General features: G+C 62.0%; 1 protein-coding gene across 1 annotated transcript in view; it reads right to left on the reverse strand.

The window, feature by feature from the left end:
• Positions 1 to 14,300, reverse strand: part of TNRC18 (trinucleotide repeat containing 18) — an 85,204-nt gene that overhangs the window by 47,233 nt on the left and 23,671 nt on the right. The window contains 7 exon segments of the mRNA XM_045813394.2: positions 54 to 483; positions 1,833 to 2,023; positions 2,520 to 2,666; positions 3,111 to 3,316; positions 3,574 to 3,676; positions 10,707 to 12,431; positions 12,876 to 13,001. Coding sequence (XP_045669350.2) covers positions 54 to 483; positions 1,833 to 2,023; positions 2,520 to 2,666; positions 3,111 to 3,316; positions 3,574 to 3,676; positions 10,707 to 12,431; positions 12,876 to 13,001 — 2,928 coding nt within the window.

Raw genomic sequence — 14,300 nt, forward strand, 5'->3', positions numbered from 1 at the left:
CAACTCCAGTCTGGAAAGCACGCAGCCCCCAGGGGTCTGAGCCACACTCCTACCCGAGAACAAGGCCTGGAAGGGGCTGGGAGCTTCCTTCTCCAACTCCAAGTCCTTCTTCTCCACGACATTCTCAGGAGCCTCCTCCTTGCGTGTGATGCCAGGAGTGGGCGGTGGGGAGGCGGGCGGTGGGCTGCTAGGGTGGGAGCTGGGCGTGGCGGGGTAGGCGTAGGTGGGCGCCTTGGACACGTCCTCCAGTTTCTGGATGACCTTGGCCTTCAGGGCAGCCACAGGGGAAGCGCGGGGAGACGGCGGCGGACTCACGGCCTTGCCGTACGTGCCGGTGGGGCCGGCGGCCAGGCCGGGGGGCTTCCGAGGCAGCAGCCCAGGGCCCGCGGCAGCCAGGCCAGCCTTGCCTGCAGCCTCCAGGCTCCGCTTGCTCACCTTCTCCTCCATCTCCACACGATGTTCCTGGGCCTTCAGCCGCTCCTGCTGGGGACGGGGCAGGCAGGCAGGGTGAGCGCAGCAGGAGCCATCACCCAGCACCTGCCCTGTCCCCGGGGTCCCCTCAAGCAGGGTCCAGGGTGCAGGCTGCCCACCCTGCTACAGACATTCCGTCAGGACTCGCGTGTAACAAGCACAGCGTTCCTTGTGGAACCCCAGACGGGGCCGGGGAGGGCCTCCAGTCCAGACCCTGGCCCTGCTGGGAGCCTCGCAGTCAGGACAAGGGGGGCAGGCCGGAGGCATGAGGCTCCTGATGATGAAGGAGCCACCCCACTCCCCACACTCGGACGGCATTAGGATAGCTACCTTCATGGAGAACTCACTACCTCCTGACTGCTCTCCTACCTCATCACCTTTGGGTCTCGAAATACCTGTGGGGGAGGAGGATCCTCTTCCTACATTTGATGCCTTTGAGGCAATGGGAGGGGGCTGCTTGAGGACAGCCAGTGCTGGGGGGCAGGGAGCCAGGCAGTCAGCACAAAAAAAAAAAAAAAAAAAAAGACACAGGGAAGAAATGCTCCCGGCACCAGCCCCTCTCCTGATTATTAAATCTCACTGAACAACCCTGATGACGCGCGAATACTACCATCTCTGCTTTCTAAAGGACGAAACCCAAGCCCAGAGACGTGAAGTCATCCACCCAAGGGCACAGAGCCACGTATGCCAGAGCTAAGGCTCAAAGCCCGGGCCCTGTCTGCTGCCTGGGCCCACGTCGGCGGCCTCGTCTGGAGTGGCCGCTGCACAAAGGAAAAGGGACAAGGCCAAGCAGAGGACAGACGTCCTGGAACGCCCACAAGGAGGCAAGAGGGCTGTGGGCTTTGCGGAGCTCACCCACACAGGGAACCCCTCGTGCCTCCCATCTTATGGGATTGGTCGATGTGGCAGTCAGAGGCCACCCCGGCCTGACAAGGGAGCCAGGACCACGGAGCAGGCAGCCCGGCCAGCAGGCTCGAGGAGGCGGTCAGGCTGGGCTCAGGAAACAGCGGGAATCCCTGACATCTCTTCAGCATCCAATGCAAACTTCCCCAGTCCAGCAGGCTGCCTCTCCTGCCTCGGTTTCCCCGCTGCTCCCCGCACCCTGCCCCCTGCCAGCTTCCATCCACCTCTGGGCCTTGCTCACATTGTTCCCTCTGCCCAAAGGGACCGTCCATGGTCAACTCCTTCCGGTCTGTGGGCAGACGCTCCCTCCTCCAGGTGGCCCTCCCTGACCACCAGCCCCCGCCATCTTTCCTCCCTCCCAGTTCGTCACTGCTGAGCTTCTGCTTGTGGACCCATCTGCCTCTCCGTCCCCAGGGGGCTGGGGCAGTTCCCCCTGAGGCCACCCCACCCTCACTCACCACGAGCTGGGCGCTCCTCTGCAGCTCCAGGGCCTGGGCTGCCTGCTGCTGCAGGTACAGGAGCTCCTGCTGCCGCAGGAAGCGCTGCTGGGAGAAGAGCTGCAGCTGCTGGGCGTGGTGCAGGGGGCCGCGGCCCGGCGGGTACAGGGCGGCCCAGAGCGGGGGCGCCGCGGCCCGCTCCATCAGCTCCGCTAGGGGCAGGACGCACAGTGAGGCTGCACCCGCCGCCCAGCGCCCCTGTCGGCCCACTAGAGGGGGGGCAGGGCTGGGCCGGGCCTCCCTCTGCACCCGCCTCCCCGGCCCAGGGGACACGGGCCCTGCCTACACCCCAGGTGTGGCCCTCACAGTGGCAGCGTGCCAACATGGGGACTCCAAGCCTTCCTCCCCCCACCCCCAGTGGTCTGCCAAGTGGGACTCCCGAGGGACCGGAGGCACCAGGGTGGGGGGTCCAGGCCCCAGGGAGGAGAGTCTGCACTGGTTTTGGGTAGGAGTTCATCAAAACAAGGATCCCTATGGCTTTATGACACGGGGAAACCACGGACATAAAATATCCTCGAAGCCCCGGTCTGCCTCCTACCCCATTATTCTAGATGGACACCCCCCCCAAGAAGGCCCCTAGCATCTGGATCAGTCTCTCCAGGTGAGGCTACCACGACCACTGCCCTCCACCCAAAGGCCGCCACTTACCAAAGTGAGGCAGGTGATCGCTGGGAATGACCACCAGCTGGCCCGACTGGGGGTCCCTGACGAACTGGTAGGCTGACGGCAGGGAGCCCCCCAAGCCAGGCGGGAAGGCAGGTGCCATGCCCTGGTGCAGAGGTGGGGGGCCCAAGCCTAGGGGAGACCCAGGCCCGTGTCAATGCCAGGGGCTGGGGGCCCAGGCCCACCCCCTTTCTGTCTGGTCCCCCGACCCCCACCTCCTGGGGCCTCCATGCAGGAAACTGAGAGGTGACAGGCTGCAAGCATGTCCACAGCCACCCATCCCTGGGCACCACCTCCAAATGGCTCAGCAGAGGGACCCCCACAAGGCGAGTGTCCTAGTAACTGCCCTCTTCAGACACATGAAGGAGCCGAGGTGTGGGGAGAGGAAGCAAGGCCCAAGCCCTAGCCAAAGGGAGATAGGAGCTAGATCCGGGCGTGGGTCCCACAAACAACTGGCCTCCACCCGCAGTCCTGCCCCGGCACCAGCCCCCAGCCCCGAGCTCCGGGCAAGAAACCCATCGGGCCCACTCTGTCATCAACCACCAGATAAGGGGGAAGTTGTCACCCCACACTCACCATAGGGGTGTCCAGCGAGCCACATGGATGTGCTGCCCGAGCGGGGCAGCCAGGGGTGAGTGGCCAGGTGGGCTGCGGGGTCGGCGGACCAGCGCCCAGAGCCTGCCAGTGATGGGCCACCGGTCACCATGAGGTTGGGGTTCAGGCCATTAGCAGCACAGCTGGTGGGGTGCAAGCGGGCCAGGTCAGCCAGCTCCTTACTTTCTCTGGAAGGGAAGCACGCATTGGCAACAGCCCCATGGGCCTGGGAGATGTGGGAGAAAAGGGGTATCACCCAGAATGCCCAGCGGGCCCCCAGCATGAAGAGGAACCAGCTATGGCTCAGAAAAGAATTGCTCCGAGGGCCTTCCCCAGGAGAGGGGACCCACGCTCATGGGAGAGGGGCCGTGGGGCCATCTGGCCTAGGATCAGGGTCGGGGATGAGAGGCCACGTCCAGCCCCCAGGCTGCCCCCAAGCCCTCACCTGAGCAGCTTCTCCTGGTCTCGGTCCAGCCGCGCCCCCAGCAGCCGCTCCTCCCGGTGCCTGGTCCTCTCGTCCCCACAGTCACCATCGGCTCGGCTGTGCCCTGAGGGGAGCGGGCAAGCGGTGAGCCCCGAGCCCGGGGCCCCAGCAAGCCCCTCCCGCCCCCGGCCAGTCGTCCTGGGCGCCAGGCCCCTCCACAGGTGCCTATCTGTAACTTGTCGGCACAGCAGCCAAACGCCGGGAGACGGTCACATGAGAACGCCAAGCGCATTCACGACAAGGCTTTCCCACTTCATGGCCGGGAGGCCAGGTTCTGGGGGCGGAGTGGGTAGGACAGAGGGGAAACCCCAAGCCAAAAAAGCAGCAGAGCAGACCCAGGTCCCAGGGAATCAGCAGCCACCCTCAAGCCCCACTGAGGCCCCGTCACGGTTCTGGCACTTACAGACGTGCGGCTCATCTTTCTAGAATCAAGACGGGAAAATAAAACCAGAGAAAACACGATCCACGTGGGGGTGAGTGCAAAACGTGGGAGCTGCCACTGGGGCTCCCCCGTCCCTGCCCTGGTGCTCAGCATGCACCAGCCGCCCGGCCCCCCGAGACCCCTCAGAGCAGAGAAGACGGGTCCCCAAGTCCAGCCCGGCACACAGCCAGTTAACTAAAGGGGGGTGGCAAGGCAGGAGCCCGAGAAGGGCACCCACCGTGTGCTCTGTCCCTCCTTGCCCTGCCACCTTCCTCCAGCTCCTGCCCCATCCCCTCTTCCTCGGTGTTTTCTATACCACGAGCCAGAACTCAGGACACGTGCGGCAGCCCGGGGCCAGCCAGCGCATGGGAGGCAGCAGAGGCCACACAGAAAGCACCTGAGACTTTTCTCAAAAGAGAAACTCACTGCAGCTGAGGCTCTCTCACCCGCATCTTGAGACCCAGCAGCGCTGGGAGGCGTGCTCAGGGAGGGGGCCACGCCCAGCACCCCCGGCACGCAGGTGTTACCACTCTGCAGGAGACAAGGGGTCCAGCAGCGGCCCCCACACTCATGACCCTCGTGGGCAAGGACTTCCCCCCCTTGGAATGCTACCATAGAGCATCTCCCCTTCATTTCTCCCCTCTGCACCCCCAAAACCAGGAGCCAGCAACGAACAGAGCCCCCAGGAGAGGCTGAGGGGTGCAGGGGCTTCTCCCTGTCCTTTTGCGAAGGCAGGAGCCTACCAGCCCCAAGACGAAGGGCAGGAGCTCCGAGAGAGAGGGCACAGCAGCAACCCAGGCCCACGTGCTCATGGACCAGGTCCACAGGGGGGCAGCAAGCAGCCGAGCAGTGGGGAGAGGCCGGGTCCCAGAGGCAGCTGGAGACACTAGGACAGCGAGAGCACCTGGGAGGGTGGCCCGGAAGTTCGGAGGTGGGCCAGGACAACAGGGAAGCACAGTGAGCACTCAGCAGGGAAAAGCCAACAACGGGGACATCCAGCAGCCAGAGAGGAGTGTGAGCGGGCAAGGGAGCGAGCGGCTTCACAACCCACCCCTGTGGGACACCGAGGCACATCCCTGGCCACCTGCTAAACCACTCACGCAGGCCGCGGACGGCAAAGGCACTGAGCAGACTTCGTCTATGCCAGCTCAAAGTCACCGCAGCCCCTCCCGGTCCGTGGCAGGCAGAGGACAGGTCCTCAGTGGGAGATGATTGCCACAGCCAGGCTGGGGTGAGACCCAGCCAGGGTTCCCCTGGCCTCCAGTGTCAATGTGGTTCCCATATCAAAGGGACCCTGAGCCACCTGCCCACTTAAAGGACTGGAAGGGGCCCTGTGCAGGGATCCCCCGGGATAGTACAGTCCAGAAGGGCAGCCCAGGCTTCAGGCAGGACCAAGGTGTGGAGGGCCACCCGGAGTCCTGTGACTGGGCTGGGAAATCAGCGTGTGTGCCCCAGCTTCCTTCTCCCAGAGATCTCAGATGGCTCCCACTCCCCGGGCCACCCTGGATTCAGGGACAGGCTCTGGCACGACTTCCTGGAGTCCCCTAAAGGGACAAGTACCCACAGGGTAGCCTGGCTCCAAGTCTCTTGTCCTCTAGCCCGATGCCTCTCCATTGCTGTGGCTGTCACCACGCAGGGTATCAGTGGCTTCCCATTGCAGGCCCTACCTCCCGCCACAAACCTGTCTGGAGACCCACCCATCTTGGAGCACCCACCAACCCCAAGGTCACTCAAGTCAGAGACCGAGACAGCTCCCTCCAAGTCTGATTAGTCTCTGAAGAAATGTGACATGCCTCCCACTACCTCACCCCAGGCTTGGCTGGATTACAGCTCTCTACAGATCCTTCCGCATCAACCTGTGACCTCTATCCCCTATTCAGACCTGTCCCGCCCGCAGAACACCAGCTCCACAGAACCATGCCCCTGAGACCACGGCTCTCTATACTCGTCACACTCAGGGCCACACATGCTGTTCCATCTACCCAGAGTGCCCTTCCCCTAGGCTACTCAGCCTCTCCTGTCAGAGCTTAGCTTAAATGCCACCTCCTCCAGGAAGCCCTCCCTGACCACCTCTCTCCGATGAAGCTCCCTTATCTATCTCCCTCCCAGCACTGACAACATGCTACTATCCTGCTTGCTGGTTGCTCACCAATCTGCCTCCTCCATGAGCCTATGTACCGCTCTGGTTCAAGGAGTCCCACTCCTGGTTGTGTACCTCTTCTCTACACAACACTTGGCACAGCAGAAGCTGCTCAATAAGGAAGGAAGGAAGGAAGGAAGGAAGGAAGGAAGGAAGGAAGGAAGGAAGGAAGGAAGGAACCTGTGGGTATCTACAGGAAGAATGAGCTATGCAGCAAGAAGAGCAATTACAAAGGCCCTGGGGCAGAAGTATGCCAAAGAACATCAAGGAGACCATGGCGGCTAGACAGAATAATAAACAAGAGAGGTACAGGAGATGAGACCACAGAAGAAGTGGGTGGTACAGACTATAGGGTCTTGGAGGCTGTGGAAGGGAACGTGGTTTAGATTTTGTTCAAGGTACGAGGGGAAGCCAGAGCAAGAGTGAACCAGAGGGCCCCTCGCCCCTCAATGCTGAGTTCCAGGCTGGCAGGAGACCAGCTTCGCCATGAGCCGGGCATGTGGGGCAGTTCCCAGAGACGCAAGACCTCACCCCAGCCCTTCTGTGCCCAACAGGACCCTAGATCTCCATGCATTCACTCACTCAGGGGTCATCAACCCAGGAGGTGGGTCCCAGCCCTCATCCCACTCTAGATTAGGAAACTGAGGCACAGGAAGGCAAAGCGACCTGCCCAGGTCACACCCCTGACTGACCGGGAGGCTGTCCTGCCTGGAATCAGGGTCTGAGTGCGTCCTGACCGCTGAGGCGCCGAGGGTTCCACACCTCCCACAGAGACGGCAAGGAATTGGTGCTCAGGAAACGGCAGTTCATCAAGTACTTGCAGCCTGCCCCGGGGCCCCAAGCCATGGGGCCACAGCCTCTCCAATCTGGGCAGAGGCCCTGCGGAGGCCTGGTTCCCACGGCCACCCCACCCCAGCCTCCAGGAACATTCCGGCAGATCCAGCCGCCACCAGCTCAGGCTGACTGAGCTCTCTCTAGGAGGTGGGGCCATCATCGCTGCTTACCCCTGCAAGACCCCAGCTCTGCCTGGGGCGTCGTGGGCGCACCCCCGTGGTCCCTCCCACCAGAGCTCCCCCCTCCCCCGCCATGCCTCCATCACAGAGGTGAGGCCAGTGGGGAAGAGGAAGAGGTAGGAGCCACAGGCCTGGGCCTAGGGTTCAAGGTCGGCCCGCTTCTTCCAGCCCAGGGGCCTTCGCGTCTGCAGGGCCCGCTCTCCTCATGGGGGAAGCTGCGAGAACAACAGATCTTCCTGCGAGGGGCCTGAGCTGGTTCCACCCATGACTGGGTTCTCCCGCTGAGTAGCAGCCGCTGTGCTGGGCTTCCGAGCACACGCACCATGGGCACTGGGGCTCACGGCTGTAGGTCACGTCTGTCCTTAGTCCACCTCTGGCCCGTGTGGGCCCCCGGGGACATTTCCCAGAAGATCTAGGACTCATGGGCACTGTCAGAAGCTCTCAGACCCCAACACGCTGCATGCGAGCAAACACAAGGCAGGCCTGTTTGTGAAGCACCTACTACGTGCCCAGCGACAGCCGCACGGTCAACGTGGACACCGGGGCCCAGAAGCCTCAGGCCTCCTGTTTAAGGTCACACCGCTGATGAGGCAAAGACCAGATTTGAACTGACCGGCAGAAGGCTCGCTCCAAAAATTCAAGGAGATGGGGAAGACGGGAAAAGACCGAGACCCAGGCTGATGACCACCCACTTGGCCAGGGGGTGCCCCCAACTCCTGCCCTCCCCCAAGGGCGCCAGTATTGGAAAAACCACCACTTATGGGAATGGTGTTAAGGAAAAGAACACAGCCTACTTTTCCATGGGTGGCAGGGACAGCCCAATGCCTGAATATCTCATCCCAAACCCGTCAGGTCTTCCCTCCCTCCACACATTCTGTCACACACATACACTGTTACACACACACACACACACAGAGTCACTCTGAGTCACTCAGTCACACACTGTCACACACTGTCACTTTCACACATACTATCACACACACTGTCACACTGTCACTGTCACATTCACATAGTCAGGGTCACACATTCACAGTCACACATACTGTCACATATAACGTCACACACATCACACACATTCTCTCACGCTCCTACAGTCACACACAGTCATCGCCAGTCACAAGCACTGTCATAGTCACACACACTGTCACTCAAACACATTCTCTCACACACACCCTGTCTCACACAATTCTCTCACACACTCATACACACAGTCACTGTCATTCACCATCACAGTCACACACGGTCGCTCTCACACAGTCATACATTCTCTCACACAGTCAGTCACACATACTGTCACGTGCGGCACCACACACACATTCTCTCACACTCAGTTACATATTGTCTCACACACCATCTCACACGGTCACACTGTCACACACATTCTCTCACACACACACTCATACAGTCACCCACTCTGTCCATGTCACACAGATCCTGTCACGCACTGTCACACACACACCTTCATGCACTCTCATACCATCTCACACACATTCACAGGCACTCTCTCATACACCTTCTCACACACACCCTCAAACACACATTCTCTCTCTCACACAGGACCCTTGGACACATGTCCCTTGGACATGAGTAGGTACTCAGGGGACTATGAGCCCCCAACATGGGTGAAACACCATGTCACATGAGCATTCCTCCAGGGAAAGGACCCAAAGAGATCTCCAGCCTCCCGGAGGGGTCCCAGGTGGCAAACCTCTGTCCTAGCAGAAGGGCTTGTCCACCACCAAGCCGGCCACCTCTAACCAAGAGCTGTCATCCACTCCTTCAATCCCAGAATGAGGCAGTGCCATGGCCCAGCCCCCCCCCCCCCCGCCCCGGGTCACAGGACAGGCTTCCCTGGCTCAGGCTCCACAAAGAACCATGGGCTCAGTCATTCAACAAACATCCAGGAAGTGTCACTCCCTCTAGGCCGGATGAAGATCGTTAGCACTACAGTGTGCACGCAAATTGGTGGGGCGAGGCCAGCAGGGGTCCCAGCGCAGCCCTGTACCTTACTGGGCTCATCCAGGAGAGCAGGGCTAGGAGAGTGGGTCTGGGAGGCTGGGACAGGACAGTGGCCACCCACCATGGACCGAGGCTAAAACCCAGTCGTCAGCACAGGTGGGCACAGGTGGGCCAGACCAAGAAAGGGACAGGGTCCCAGGAGACATTCACCCAAGATGCCTGAACGTGAAGACCCATGAGAACACTGGGACCCAGTTTCTATCATCACGCAACCTCCAGGAGTAAAGTCTGGGAGGTGCAGGGAAGGGGGCCATGTGGGTGCCAGAGACAGGCGCCCAGGGCGTGGGTGACGCCTAAGCTCGCAACTGGCTGAATATGGGAAGCTGGTCGGACACTGGAAACAGAGGCATAGGGAAGAAATCCAGGTCTACTGTTGCAAAGTCACAAGAGCAAGGCCAGTGGGACACAGCCTTCCTGGGCCCTTACCCCAGTCTCCCAACCCCACACCACAACACACTAAACACCATCCAGGTGGGGGGTTTGGCCAGTGTCCACCCAACCTACAGGAAGGGTCGCTGGCTCAACAACGGGCAGACCAAGTCCACAGTTCCAACCAAAATGACACAAATATCAACCCTCCAAAATCCCATTCCAACAGCGCATATGCAAGGGACAAAAGGAAACACAGTTGACCAAGTTCTGGAAAAACACTCAACTTCACCAATCATTGAAAGAAACACACCATTCTTCCCCACCAAAATTAGCATAGTCTTTTTTAGGCGCCAAGGTACTGAACGTCAAGACCCATGAGAACACTGGGACCCAGTTTCTATCATCACACTCGGTCACTCATTTACCAAACACCTACTATGCGCCAGGTCCCACACTAGGTACAGGGAACAATGAACTAAGTAAGGCACTTACTCCCTCAAGGGCCGAGGGCTGAGTACTTAAAGCCAGCCTGTTCCTAGGAACCTATTCTTAGAAAATGACTCAAAATATCAGGAAGGTAAAACGCACAAAAATATTCAATGCAACGTTCTAAACACAAAAACATCAGGGAAGAGAAAAAAATGCCCACGAGAGGGATGGTTAGCTGAACTACGGTGTGTGCTCTAGACAGAACAGTAGAGGTCGTGAAAAAATTATATAAAGATTTCACAACAGGGGGGAGAGGAGAAAACCCACACTGTAAGCGTGGGGAACGCAGGGACCAGAATTGGGTGCGCTCTAGGAACCCTGCAGGAACAAGCACATCGCAAAGGAAAATGAATCCAGGTAAAGATCTGAAAGTGTTCAGGGTGTTGGGAACACAGCACGATCCCTTCCTTCCCTTCTTCCTCCTTTCCTGCATTTTCCATATTTTTCTATGTGTATAATGGAAAAAGCAATAAACTTTAAAACAGTAGCCGCAGCCCCCAAGCGGATAAAGGACAAATGGTAGCAGGAGGGCAGGCAGAGGGGGTGCGAGGAGGCTGAGACAGGTAGAAATGGAAAGCAAAGGTGGACAGGATTTGGGAGGCCAGGGCGGAGCTTGGAGAAGGTGGGACCCAAGACCCACCTTTGACGTTGCTCAGCGACAGGGAGCGCTCCTGGTCTGCCAGCCCCGGCCCCAGCCGGCCACTGCCGCCACTGTCCTTCTGCCGGGCCACAGCCACCGCAATGCCCACTGGCGGGTGTCGCACCTCTGCCTCTCCCTGGGCACCAGAGCCCTCACGCCCGAAAGCCTTGGCGCTGTCGGGCCTCTCCGGGTCCCGCTTCAGCTGCCGGCCCCCACTGGCCGCAGGGCCCCCGGGGTGTGGCAGGCGGGCCTGGGTGCGCGGGGCGCCCGCGGTGGTGGGGGCAGGCTCGGGTTTCATGGTGCCCAGGCCTCCAAAGGGGCTCTTCTTGCCGCAGCCGCCGGGGCGCACGGCCACGGCCTCGCGGGTGAAGCTGCCGCTGTACTTGATGAGGCTCTGCATGGCCGAGGCCTCCCCAGGCCCGTGGGCCGCGGCGTGCACGTCGGCGCCGGGCCTGGCGCAGGCGGCCGCGGTGCGGGGCAGCGCGCCCCCGGGATCCAGGTAGGCCTTCTTGGCGACGGCTGCCTCCTCCTCGGCGCGGCTGGCGTGGTGGTGCTGCGCGGCCAGCACCGCCATCTGCGTGGTGGCGAAGTTGCCCAGCTCAAAAGGCTTCCACTTCGGCTCAGGGCCGGCGGGCGGGGGCGGCCGCGCGGGCTCCAGGCCGAAGAGTTTGGCGGCCTGCTGGGGTGCGGCGGCCGGCCCGCGGGGGGCGCGCTCGCAGGCCCGCGGCTCGGCCTCGGGCTTGAGCAGCTCCTTGGCGGGGAGGTAGGCCCGGGCGTCCGGGGAGGCGCGCGCGGTCCGCGCCGGCGGGGCCTCCGCGGGCGGCGGCCGCTTGAGCGAGCGGATGACCGAGTTCTTCTCGCGGAGCGCCTCGGGCCGATCGGGGGGCGGCCGCGGGGACCCGGGCGGCGCCTGCAGGACGCCGGGCCTGCCCACCTCGCGCTCCCGGGCCCGGGCGTCGCGCGCCTGCGACGCGATCTGGATGGGCCCCGGGCGCTCGTCGAAGGCCTCCACGGAAGGCACGAAGGTGGGCGCCACCACGCGGTGCTCGCGGCCCGGCTCGCGCGCCGCCGCCGCCGCCGCCGCCGCTGCTGCCGCTGCGGCCGCCGCCGGGAAGATGGTGTAGACGCCGGCGGGCGCGGACTGCGGCGCAGCGAAGGCCCCGGCCGGGGCGCTGGGGGGCGCGGGCGGGCCCTTGGGCGGCGGCGGGAGCGGCGAGGGGCAGGGGCACGGCCCGGGCAGCAGGGCCTCTGCGCGCCGTAGCCGCGCGCTCTCGTCCTGGCGTGCCGCCTCCTTGGCCACCAGCGCGGGGAGTCCCGCGTCGCCCGCGCCGTTGCAGAGGCTCAGCGCCGGGGGCGGCGGCGGCGGGTTCTTGCCCTTGCACTCGGCGGCGGCGCCCGGCCCGCGCGGCGGCCCCAGTTCGGCCAGGAAGGGCGACAGGCGCTCGGCGAGGCGCTGGGGCCCGCGGTCCTGGCGGCCCTCCGCCCGCGCCTCCTGGGTCAGGTCCACCACGCCGCGCGTTCCCGCGGCCTCCTCGCGGGCCCTCGGGTCCTTCTTGCCGAACAGTGGGGGCGGCTCCCCGCCACGGCCCGACCGCTCCTTGGCTGGACCTTCCCGCGAAGAGCCTTTGGCCGGGGCGCTGGAGGAGTGGCCTCCCGGGGTCCTGGACGAGGGCGCGTGAGAGTGCAGGGCACCCGGAGCCCCCGTGGCGGGCAGGTAGAAGCCGTCTGCCGGGAAAAGAGTATGGGCGTGAGTGCCCCCTCCCCCCAGCCAGCCAGCCAGCCAGCCAGCCGCGGGGTCCCTGAGGGGAGCCCCGCAACCCCTGGGTTAAGAAGGAGGGCCGTGCCCAGCGCAGCCCTTGGGGGGCAGACTCTGGAAATGGAGGGTACTGAGTTCACAATCTCGCTTTGGCCAATGACTAAGCTTCCTGAGCCTCAGTTTCGTCATCTGTGAAAGGGGTGGAGGCCAGCGTTGTTTTAAGGGCCTTAAGAGGGTCAGGGGAGCACAGCACTAAAAGGCACCAGAGGGGGGGGCGCTTAGGGGCAGAGGTTTCAGAAAAGGGAGCTAGCTGCTGTCTGGAATACAGGGTAGTGGTGGGGGCCCCAGACAAGCCCCTCAGAAGTTACCCCCCCCCCAAGCCCAGTCTCCCTGCTCCTGCCCCCTCATCATACCTTTCTGGGTATCGAAAATGCTGGGCTGGCCCAGCTGGCTGAGGAGGGGGCTCCCGCTGCTGGGGGGCTCCAGGTGGTTCAGGTGGAGGTAGGATGGGTACAGCCCACTGGGCAGATGGGAGAAGCCTGGAAAAGAGAAGAGAAAAACTGAACCGTCCCACCGCATGGACTCCCACGAGGAACTTCCTTCCATCCTTCTCTTTTTCTGGAAAATAAAATATTCTGTCAGCCCCCTGGTTCAGGGAGCCCTGAGATTTACGGCCAGCTCCCCAGGGCGGGCCTGTCCCCCCATTCCAGACCCTGGCACTTCAGGCCTCCCTCCAGGCCCAGGCAGCCCCCAGGAGCTCGGGCTCTCAAATCAGAATGGATCCAGCTAGGCAGGGGAAGGTGGTGGTGGTGGTGGTGGTGGTGGTGGTGGTGGTGGTGGTGATGGCTCTAACCACAGGCCAAACTGCCTGGAGGCTTTGCCTTTGTGATTCTGATTTAAACTTCAACAAAACACAACTCTGTGAGGCAATACTCTTAATATCCTCACGTTCTGGATGAGGAAACAGGCTCAGGAGGACCACGGGCCCAAAGTCACACAGCAGAGGAGCCTGACTTGGAACGGAGGTTACTGGGACTGTTAACCCTCAGCCCAACACAGACCCCCCGTGGAGCAGTTTACTGATTTAACGAGTCCTTTCTCTGCTGTGTGACCCCGAGCAGGTCACTTGCCTGCTCTGAATATCAGCCCACCCAGCACCTGCAGCTGTCGGGTGTCCCTGGCCAGGAAGGAATGCCTCCCAGTCTCTCCCCACCAGTGCTGCCCAGAACCAGGACTTCGTGGGACAGAGAAGACAGGAGGGTAGCCACAGAGAAAGAAATGAGACTCCTCAGAGGGTCCACGGGGAATGGAGGCCCAAGAGCCGCTCAGCAGGGCCCAGAAAGGTAGGCCGACTAGCGAGCAGGCAGGCGCTGGGCACTGGGGGATGGTCCTGATGCTCTGCCTGGGCTGGGGTCCTCCCGGACCACAGGCCTATAGGAGGACCTTGAGACGCAGGCCCTGCATGCCCCTAGTTGCTCCCTGTGAGTCCAGGGACCCAGGGCCCTGTGTGGCCAGGTCCTCACTGGACCCATGCGACACCTGAGAATGGCATAAACAACAATCACTGAATAATCAAGACCAGCTGATGCCCTCGAAACATCGCACGGGGTCCCTGTGCTTTCTCATCGGGAAAAGAGACCCAGCAGTCCCTCTCCCCCAGCTGGTCGTGGGGATACAGTGAGCTCCGCTGGGTTCGGAACCGTTACTAGGTTACTAGTGTTTGCAACACAGAAGGAAAAGGAGTCAGGAAGGGCAGAGGCGCAAGCTCGTGGCACAGAGACACCAGGCAGCCCCTGCTCTTCAGGCCCCTCCAGCTCTGCCCTGGCTGGCTCAAGTGG

The sequence above is a fragment of the Ursus americanus genome, chromosome 2 (genome assembly GCF_024610735.1).
Source record: "Ursus americanus isolate L20-20 chromosome 2, mUrsAme1.1.p, whole genome shotgun sequence".
NCBI lineage: Eukaryota > Metazoa > Chordata > Mammalia > Carnivora > Ursidae > Ursus > Ursus americanus.